The sequence below is a fragment of the Rhizophagus irregularis genome, chromosome 21 (genome assembly GCF_026210795.1).
Source record: "Rhizophagus irregularis chromosome 21, complete sequence".
In the NCBI taxonomy this organism is placed as follows: Eukaryota; Fungi; Glomeromycota; class Glomeromycetes; order Glomerales; family Glomeraceae; genus Rhizophagus; species Rhizophagus irregularis.
In genome coordinates this window covers 3,576,226-3,587,556 of record NC_089449.1, presented here as the reverse complement: position 1 = coordinate 3,587,556, position 11,331 = coordinate 3,576,226, and the positions used below count along the sequence as shown (strand labels likewise).

The 11,331-nt window shown below is 25.1% G+C and overlaps 2 protein-coding genes across 2 annotated transcripts; one reads left to right on the top strand and one right to left on the bottom strand.

Moving 5' to 3' along the window:
* Window positions 1-1,080: 1,080 nt before the first annotated feature.
* Window positions 1,081-2,838, bottom strand: OCT59_014182 (uncharacterized protein; the record flags this gene model as incomplete). The annotated part of the gene is made up of 1 exon (XM_066142007.1): window positions 1,081-2,838. The coding sequence occupies one exon, from the start codon at window positions 2,836-2,838 to the stop codon at window positions 1,081-1,083; it is 1,758 nt and encodes a 585-aa protein (XP_066002077.1).
* A 1,794-nt stretch (window positions 2,839-4,632) lies between these two features.
* Window positions 4,633-7,776, top strand: OCT59_014181 (uncharacterized protein; the record flags this gene model as incomplete). Its single annotated transcript, XM_025331950.2, has 6 exons — window positions 4,633-4,845; window positions 4,905-4,974; window positions 5,191-5,369; window positions 5,455-5,785; window positions 5,868-6,383; window positions 6,464-7,776. 6 exons carry the CDS (start codon window positions 4,633-4,635, stop codon window positions 7,774-7,776), a joined length of 2,622 nt encoding a protein of 873 aa, XP_025179663.2.
* Window positions 7,777-11,331: the final 3,555 nt, after the last annotated feature.

Genomic DNA, 11,331 nt, shown 5'->3' with positions numbered 1-11,331 from the left:
GTTTATTAGTATTAATAAATGGACCCATTTTTATTTTAGAGTTTGAATTTCTAGAGTAAGATTTCTTAATTCTTTTGAATTTGTTTCGTTCTTTTTTAACGTTTTGATTATTTGATGGGAAAAATTGGGAAAAGTGAAATCAAGATATTATTATAATAAATCTAAAACAAATGAAATGTTAAAATTAAAAATTCATATTATCATTTATTTGTCTTTAATGTTTCGAAATTTTAAAGTATTAATAATAATTATTAAAAAGTATTATAATATTATCTATGATTTGGACAATATCTGATATCTAATTAATAATTATGAGCAATGTTATTATTTCATCATTTTCTTTCCTTATCTGTTACTTGTGATTATATTATCTTAGATGGATATCAAGCTAATTGACTCCGATAGCATTTACAATAAGAATAATCCTTAGTTATTCAAACAATATTAAGACTTGTGTAACGCTAAATAAACACATCACCATTAAATACCACACGATTGTAAGTAGATCACGTGAATTCATCAGGCATCCTTGATTTTTTGCTTAACATTATTATAACTTTTTCCGTTTTCATTAAACCAGTCGTCACGCCAGTATGGATTTCAAGAATTCAAAATTCGACCAATGGGATGTTCCCTAAATCTTTTCAAAATTGGAGGCTTGCTAGTGTAGCAGAGAAATCAAGAGAAATCATGTATATCAACTGGTATGAGAAGGTCACACGTTAAGATTTTACCGAGTAATTGAATCATCTAATAGTTGTATAAGATTGATCAAGTATTTTGATAATGTATTTAGTTGGTAGAGTGAATTCGTAATAATAAGATTCAATTTTAATCCCTCACCGATTAACTTAATTGAAGAAACATTAAAGGTTGATCGCCTACCAAATATCTGCAGTAATCTATGCTATAAAGTATTCTTTGATATTATTTCTCTTCCTCATTTAATAAATCAAATATATATTATTTATATATTTTCTTTATTATAACAGATAGTCCATACAAAATATGACTTACGTATGCAGAAATATAAAGAAATTTGATGAAATAAAACTAATAAATTCTGATATGTCTATCAATTCATCTAAAATCTCCCTTTTGCATTCTTTTTCGTGCATTACTATTTCCTCCTTTTGCTGCTATTTTATATAAATTAATTGCCCTTTTTAAATCAACGTGTGTTCCTATTCCATGTTCATAACAATATCCAAGCTTATATTTTCCATTTACATCACCCTTTGCAGCTGCTTGTCTATAGAATACGAATGCTCTAGCATTATTTTTACAAACACCTTTTCCTAATTCATAAAATTCACCTAATTTATATAATGCAGCTTTATTATTTTTTGCTGCTTTATGATACCAAAAAGATACTTTATCCAAATCATTACTTATTTTTTCATCATTTCTATATAACAATGAAATATCAATCAGGTTATTTTTTCCAGCTGCTTTATTATATAATTCAAATCCTTTTTTCTTATTGATCTCGGTTCCAATCCCATTTATATAACAATATCCAAGTTGAAATTTTGCATCTGAATACCCATTTTTAGCAGATTCTTTATATAATTCAAAAGCTTTAACTAAATCTTTTTCTACTCCTATTCCATCTTCATAAAATTCTCCTAAATTATATTGTGCAACTTTTTCTCCATTTTCTGCTGCTCTACTAAACCAATAAATAGCTTTCGTTATATCTTTTTCTATCCCAATTCCAAATTTATAGTAAAAGCCCATATTAGTTTGTGTATTTAAATTTCCACCTTCAGCAGCTTTCGTATAACATCTAAATGCCTTGTTTATATCTTTGGTTATTCCAATTCCATTTCGATAACAATTACCTAGTCTATATTGTGCAAATGTATATTCTTCTTCGGCTGATTTAAAATAACATTCAAAAGCTTTCTCATTATTTTTATTTGTTCCTATTCCATTTTGATAACAAATACCTAAATTATATTGAGCATATAAATCCCCTTCATTAGCAGCTTTTAAATAACATTTAAATGCTTTCTTCTCATCCTTTTCTATTCCAATTCCATTTTGATAACAATAACCTAAATTATTTTGTGCGCTTGAATTTCCTCTCTCCGATGATTTTAGATAACATTCAAATGCTTTATATCCATTTTTTTCATTTCCTATCCCATATTGATAACTATAACCTAAATTATTTAATTCTATTAATTCTTTATTTTTAGAATATTCTATTTGATTATGATCTTTATCATTAAAATCTTTATCTAATGATTCAAAATATTTTTCTATAGTAATTATCTCATCTTTACGTAAATTTATTTCCAACCCATCAAAATTTTCAAATTGAATTTGTGATGTCACATGTCCATTTTTTAAATTCCCAAACTCCTTTATAAATGAATTCCTTTTATTTAAAATAATATTTTTATAATAATGTAATGATAATAAAAATTTTCCTATAATAATATTAAGTACTTGATATAAAGATATCAATTTCTTTTCGTTATTAATCGATAACAAATAAAAATCTAAAGATTGATATTGATTTTTATTATCATCATCATCATCATCAATATTATATTCATAAAAAAATCCAATTATACTTGAAAACCAATTCTCTTTTTCTTCATGATTTTTCATTAATTTTAAAATCATTTTAAAAGTTTTATTTTTTTTAATAAAAAAATCTTTCATCCATTCTATTAAAATATTTTCAAATTCTTTATAATTTTCTATTCTTATAATTTGACGATAAAATTCTTTTAAAAATTCTTTTAATAAATTTTCGTTATCTTTTAAAAATTCTGGTGATAAATTTTTATCATCATCTTTTAACTTGTCAATTATTAACGACATGATCGTTGCGGATTGCGGAAAAAAAAAAAATTACAAAAAAATAATGTATTTAAAATGGAATTTTTTTGCGGAGAATTACGCCCGGATCATCTTTTTCGATGGGGAATCTTACCACACTACCCTGTCACAATATAAATAGTACTTTAAACGTGGTAATACAGGTAACATACAATGCGGTGACAAATAGAGAACAGGCTAGTAAAAAAAACCAAAGTCCTTCAGAAACATAATAAAAAATGTAAACAAGTCATCACGTGACAAAGTGACAAAACATCACAGGGTAGTGTAGTACAATAAATTAGCCTAATTTAAATTAAATAAGATTTATTCAAATAAGTTTACATTATCCTTACACGTAATGCAATTATCTAATCGTTAATCGTCATTTGAATTTTAAATTAAATCCCCGTAAATAAAGCAGGAAATTATGTTTGGTAAATCATAATAAACAAATGTTACAGTAATCATATCGATCTACCAAAGTTAGCGTTCATTTTTCATTTTCCAAATGATCAGCATAAATATCGGATCAGGATATTATTTTTTTTCATTGTCAATGAATCAAAAATCTGAGTAATACAAAGTAATGAATAATCCGTACAAAGTAATGAATAATGGAACAAAAAAAATAATAATAATATTTTTTTCTTTCAAAAAAAAAATTCGACTATCATAGATAATAAATAATCCTTTTTTTAAAAAAAAACATTTCAAAATGTTAAGCAACAATTATACCGATTGGATTGAAAAATCAATTTCAAAAGGATACATTAATAAGTTTAACTATTCCGATTTTAACGATAGACAACCAATAGGAAGTGGAAATTTTGGCAAAGTCTATCGTGCTATTATATTCATAAAAAAATCCAATTATACTTGAAAACAAATTCTCATTTTCTTCATGGTTTTTCATTAATTTTAAAATCATTTTAAAAGTTTTATTTTTTTTTATAAAAAAATCTTTCACCCATTCTATTAAAATATTTACAAATTCTTTATAATTTTCTATTCTTATAATTTGACGATAAAATTCTTTTAAAAATTCTGGTGATAAATTTCATCTTCATCTTTTAACTTGTCAATTATTATTAACGACATGGTCGTTGCGGATTGCGGAAAAAAAATTACAAAAAAATTGATGTATTTAAAATTTTTTTGCGGAGAATTATTCCCAGTCATCTTTTTCGATAGGGAATCTTACACTACCCTGTCATAATATAAATAGTACTTTAAACGTGGTAATACAGGCAACATACAATGCGGTGACAATTAGAGAACAGGCTAGCAAAAAAAACAAGTCCTTCAGAAACACAATAAAACAAGTCATCACGTGACAAGTGACAAAAACATCACAGGTAGTGAAGTACAAGAAATTTAGCCAAATAAGATTTAGGTATTCAAATAAGTTTACATTAACCTTGCACGTAATGCAATTATCTAATCATTAATCGTCATTTGAATTTTAAATTAAATTCCCCGTAAATAAAGCAGGAAATTATGTTTGGTAAACAAATGTTAAATTAGCGTTCATTTTTCATTTTCCAAATGATCAGCATAAATATCGGATCAGGATATTATTTTTCATTGTCAATGAATCAAAAATCTGAGTAATACAAAGTAATGAATAATCTGAATACTACAAAATAATGAATAATCTGAATAATATCGTACAAAGTAATGAATAATGGAACAAAAAAAAAAATAATAATAATAACAATAATAATATTTTTTTCTTTCAATAAAAAAAAATTTCGACTAGATAATAAATAATCCTTTTTTTTAAAAAATTTCAAGATGTTAAGCAACAATTATACCGATTGGATTGAAAAATCAATTTCAAAAGGATACATTAATAAGTTTAACTATTCCGATTTTAACGATAGACAACCAGTAGGAGGTGGAAATTTTGGAAAAGTCTATCGTGCTAATTGGAAAAAGTCCGACACCCTTTTGGCCTTAAAATCGTTTGATAATAACAAGTTAACTCTTAAAGAAGTTGTTAATGAGGTATACAAATGTAAATTATTTTTTTTTTAAAAAAAAAAATTCATTAAATTTTTTTACAGATAAAATTACATAAACAAGTTGATTTTCATCCAAATATTCTGCGATTCCACGGTATCACGAAAGAGTCTGGTAAGATTTATTTATTTTTTTTTTTTTGAAAAATACATTACAGAAACTTATTTCCTTAACATAATATGCGATAACTTTATTGTAACTATATTGTAAGTATAATAGTAACCACATAATAAAAAAATATGGCGAATATGCAGTTACTGCGTGCATATTAAGGAAACTAAGTTTCCATATTGTAAGGATTATGTTAATCGTATTTTTTTTATATTTAAGAGCAAATTCATCAAATGAAATACTTATTAGTTTTAGAGTATGCGGATGGTGGTACGTTAAAAAGTTATTTAAATACGCATTTTAATGGACTTGGTTGGTACGATAAATATCAATTAGCATTTCAACTAACAAGTGCTGTAGAATGTATGCATGAATGTGGTATTATTCATCGTGATCTGGTAATAATCAAATTTTATAAACTGTTAATAATTATTATTCACATTTATTAATTATCGTTAGAATTTGGATTTTCTTTTTTTTTAGCATGCAAATAATGTACTTATACATAACAAACAGATTAAATTAGCAGATTTTGGATTATCAAGAAAAATTGCAGAAGAATCGAACAGTAGTTGCAATACTGTATTTGGAGTAGTACCATATATTGATCCAAAATGTTTCAATGATCGAAATCATAAATTAAATAAGAAATCTGATATATACAGTATTGGAGTACTTATGTGGCAAATCTCAAGTGGACGTGAACCATTTTGTACTGAAGATTATGATATAAAATTAGCCTTAGATATATTAAGGGGAAAAAGAGAAAAACCTATTGATGGTACTCCCATGGAGTACATTAATTTATATAAAGGTAAATTATCTATTATTTATTTATTTATATTTTTTTTTAACAGAAAACAAGAATGAAATTATAAAATTTATGTTATCTATAGAATGTTGGAAATTTGAAGAAAATGAGCGTCCAGATATAAAACAAGTTGTTTCAACACTTAAAGAAATAATATTTTCTAATAGTAATAATGAAAAAGAAGAAATTTATTTAACTGCAGAAGACATATCTAATTTTGAATTAAGTAAAACAAGTATAAATTCTATAACGGATGAAAATGATGATTTAATAATAGAAAATATATCAAGTATTATCAATTCTAAAAGTAATGTTAATTCCCAAGATAATTTTTTAAATGAATCTGAGGGAATGGCACAACCTAATTATTGTTACAGTTATGAAACTAAAGCTATTAATAAGTGTGTGACTCAAAATAATTCATTTAAAAATTGTGAAAGTATAGATAATGAGGTTAATGAAATTTCCAATAAAGCAGAATTGATACCGTGCAAAAAATTAGCCGGTAAAGGATATCTAGGTGCTAAATTTAATGGATTTATATGCTTTACTATGTGTAACCCATTTTATATTGAAGATGATGATTTTAGAATATTTTCAGGTAAATTCATAATTATTTATTTATTCATTTTTTAATAAAAGAGTGAAATTATAGATTTATATTATTTATTTATTTATTAGGATGTCAGCAGAAGTTTGAAGAAAATTATCTAAAAATGCAAGTTTTTCCAACATTTAATAAAGAAATGATATTTCCTGAAAAACTTAATAATGTAAAAGAAGAAAATTATTTAACTGTTGGAGAAAAACCAAATTTAGAATTAAGAAAAAAAACAAGTATAAATGCTTTAAATTCCAATGTTATTGTTCCTGAAAATAATAATAATTCAACTTTACACAACCATTCAGTATATTTTAATGTATTAAATATTTTATTAGAGGAAAGCACACAACTTGTTATTAATGAAAATAAAGAAAATAAAATGGCTCAAATCAATCCTAATAATTTAAATAAAAATTGTGGATATATGGAAAATGAGTTTAAAGAAGTTTCTTATTTGTTTAATAAGGCAGTAAAATATTGTGATATGAAATATGTTAAAGCATTTAAGTTATGTAAAAAATTAGCTGGTAAAGGATATCTAGATGCTCAATTTCAGCTTGGATGGTTTTACGATCATGGAATTTATAAAATTGATAAAAAAAAAGCATTTGAATTTTATACAATAGCAGCTGAAAAAAATCATGATAGAGCTCAAAATAATCTTGGTAATTTATATGAAAATGGGGAAGGTGTAGAAAAAGATTTTAATAAAGCATTTTATTGGTTTAAAAAAGCAGCAGAAAATGGGAATGAAGTTGCAATATATAATTTAGGTAAATGTTATGAATTAGGAATTGGTGTTGATAAAAACTTAGTTAAAGCTTTTGAATTATATAAAAAATCTGCGGAAAAAGGAGATTTAGATGCAATGTTTCAATTAGGTTATTTTTATATAAATGGATTTGGAACTAAAATTAGAAAGAAAAAGGGATTTAAATTGTATAATAAAGCAGCTGGAAGAGATTTAAAATTTAATATTTTAACACAATATGAAAATGATGAAAAAATAATAAATGATTTAGATAAAGTTAATTATTGGTATCATAAAGCAGCAGAAGATGATAATGAAGTAGCATTATATAAATTAGGTGAATTTTATGAATTAGGAAAAGGTGTTTGTAAAAATAAAGTTAGAGCATTCACATTTTATAAACAAGCAGCTGAAAAAGGTTATAAGAAAGGAAGATATAAACTAGGATATTGTTATGAAAAAGGAATAGGAACATATATTGATTTAGAGAAAGCAGATAAAATAATAGCAAAAGAAGAAAATATTGATGTACTGGAAAAACTTGAAATATATGATAATCAGAAGCCAAGTATAGGAAAATTTAAAATGGCTATTAATTGGTATATAAAAGCAACAAATATATTAAGTACAATATGGTAGTAAAGATTTATTCACCGTTTCCTTGCAGTGAATATTATCATCTCACTTATAAAAATTATCTAAAGTGCCAGCCATTTCATTACGTGACTGGTAACAAATCCAGGTGGGAAAACAGATTTTAAAAAATCAAATTCTCAATAGAAAAATGAGAAATGAAAGGTGTGATATGAGGCGAAAATATACATAAAAGATGCGATAATATCTTTAAGTATGCAGTGAATAAATCATTTCTATGGTAAATTATGTTTATTTTACTTCTTATCATTTATTATTATTAGTATTAATGCATTTTTATATTTAGATATTAATTTATTGCAATTAATAGTTATAATAGAAAAAAAAATGTTTAGTTTAAAAGTATTTATTATTAATGATTCAGTTAAAACATCAAATCCTATCTAGCAAAACTCTTAAATTTTGGATTAGTTAAACTTTTAAAATTCCCCAAATATTAAAATTTTACATTATTACTAGTAAATATAATTTTTTGTTTATATCTTGTACATTAAATAAAATTATTTATACTAAAACAAGCGAAATCGTAACGGCTATCTATTGTAGTTGATACTGTATAATGTATTATGTGATATAAAATTTCTAAGTGTTTCTAATTTTTATAGTAAAATATAAAATTTAACATTAATGTAAAATGATAAATATATAATAGCAGATAGTAATAAGTACAAAAAGTAACTAAATAAAATAATTATATGGTAATATATGCTTTATTCATATGTATCATTTGTAATAAACATTCTATTCAAACTTATTATAACAAAAAATGTTTAGAATACATTATTTGAATTATTTAACTAGATTATGGAATATTTTTAGCAGATAAAATCGGTAATGATGATAAGATTAAAATATTTGATGAATTTGATGGCTTAGAAGTGGCTTACATATTCGTTTCTAGATTTTCAACTGATCAATATTTAAATACTAGTAAAATTATTTATACTAAAACAAGCGAAATCGTAGCGGCTATCTACTGTAGTAAATACTGTATAATGTATTGCGATATAAAATTTCTAAGTGTTTCTAATTTTTATAGTAAAATATAAAATTTAACATTAATGTAAAGTGGCTAACTTAAATAAATGTATAATAGCAGATAGTAATAAGTATAAAAAGTAACTAAAATAACTTCCCAATACAATACAATGAAACAAAAAGGATTTTCTAATAAAATAATTATATATGCTTTATTCATATGTATCATTTTATTCACATAATGAAAACCAAACTTATTATAACAAAAAAATGTTTATAATACGTTTTATTTGATTATTTAATAAGGTATTTAAAGTTTTATGCTAAATTATTTTAAAATGGAATATTTTAGCTACAATGAATACAATCATATTGTCACATGGTCAGTAGATAAATTACGCTTGATCTTTTTTACTATTGCTCTAGGATTTCTGTTCCTAATACTTTTTAGAAGCCATGAACGGAGCAGATAAAATTGGTAATGATGATAAGATTAAAAGATTTGATGAATTTGATGGCTTAGTGAAATATGATCATGATAATTTTTTTTTTACAAAAAAAAGATCGGCACAATCAAACTCACTCCAAACCGGATTATGGCTTTTGTAATTTACGTAATTACCGTATATGCCATGTGGCTTGGTGGCTTATACATCAATTCGGGATCATAGTTTGTAATGCTTAGTGATTAAAACGTAAAAGTGGCTTACATATTCGTTTCTGGCTTTTCAACTGAACACATTAAGAAAGTGCCGTATTCAAACAATTTTCATTTTTTGATTTTTTATCCAATAAAAATTTTTTTTTTTGAATTTTTTAATTAATGTAAAATGAAATAAAATAGTAAATCATGTGATCCTACTAGTGCTAGTGCAGGCATGTGTACCTAACATCATTACTGCCTGCACCAATCCACATGCATAATAAATGAGTTTGATTTTAATATTTAACATTGAAGTTTGTAGGAATTTAGGCAATTATCGTTCACGTTGAATCGATCATGTGCAATTGATTTTATTGGCTACATATCACGTTGTTCATTCATAGGAAGGAAGGTTATGAGAACATTCTTAGCTAACGGTCGATTAAAATTGTTGAAATATGTATGTCAGGTTGTTGGATAGATTTTTTGTGACCAGTTCTTGAAATAAATATCAACTTTCAGTCTATCTCATGCGGTAATTAATCAAATTCTCAAACCATTTGAAAATGCCACAGCAATTTTACAAACAAATTCAGTATTAAATGCTTTGATGGTAATAATAGAAATTGAATAGCATATTAGTTATAATACTAAAATAATAATTATATCTAAGTTTAATTAGATGTATTGTATTTTTGATCTATTGGTTCAAAGTTTTGCACTTAAATTTGAGATTTGGGATTTGAAAATTGAAATTAGGTTACATTCATATGACGATTCACTGTGTATTATTGATTAGTCTTGTAAATTATAAAATTTACAAATTACAAAAATATTAAAAAAAGTATTAAACAAAATCAATTTTTCGAAAAAATAAACGTAGAATAGCATATTTAACCACTAAAAATTAAATAATATAAACGGCTAAGGAACTAGAACCATTGCAAAGTCCGAAGATTCAATTTATTCAATCGGCAGTAATACACTAAATTGCGATTTTATTGGTTTGTGTATGATACGAATTCTTTGATTTTCTATCAATTCCAATCAGATTAGACACGACGTGACAAACGGAATGAAGTCCTTATGATCGACAGTCAACTAATTCGTAGAAGTATGGCGTCCTTCGCTTCGTTCCGACTTCCGACAATTAGGACAATTAGTACAATTATGTAGTAAAAAAAAATGAACATATGAATATATTTTATAGCAAATGCACCGTCCTATGACCAAACTAGCCACCGCTTTAATTGTATGGCTTGACGAAAAAGTGTTAACTTAACCGATCTGATTCAATAACTATTTTGATGCTTTTTCCTACAATTTTTTGATTAATTATTAGGCAATAATAGAGTAAATTTATTCATCGCATCACCTATGGGCAAAATTACGTAAAGCCGCCCAAAATTAATACACGTGACACAAAGAGGGAGAAATTATACAACAAAAAAAAAATGTCTTCAGAATACAAAAGAAAAGGAAATGATGTGACACGGTTGACAAAGGGTAGCGATAACATCGCGAGTGTGATGAATAAATTATTTCTCAATAATAAATACAGTAATAAGATTTTTATTTCTATCTTTTAAATTAATTAATATTATTAAAATTTATGGGTTTATTAATCTTAATAAACTGTTTGCCAGGATGAGATGCTAAAAATAATAACAATGATGAGGAGTACAAAACAAAATGAATGATTATTAAACGAAGTAATTTAATGAAATTAACAAGAGGAGTGAATAATTTGAGTACTAATTAATAAACAAAGCTCGAAGCATGTTTGTTTAGCAAACCCATTTTAAAAACGAAAGTTACTCTATTGTAAGATCTTGTACTACATTTTGTTTGCGGTGATCATTTTAACCCGATATACAATCCAGGGCCCTTTATTGTATTTCCTAGCACAGCAAGTTATT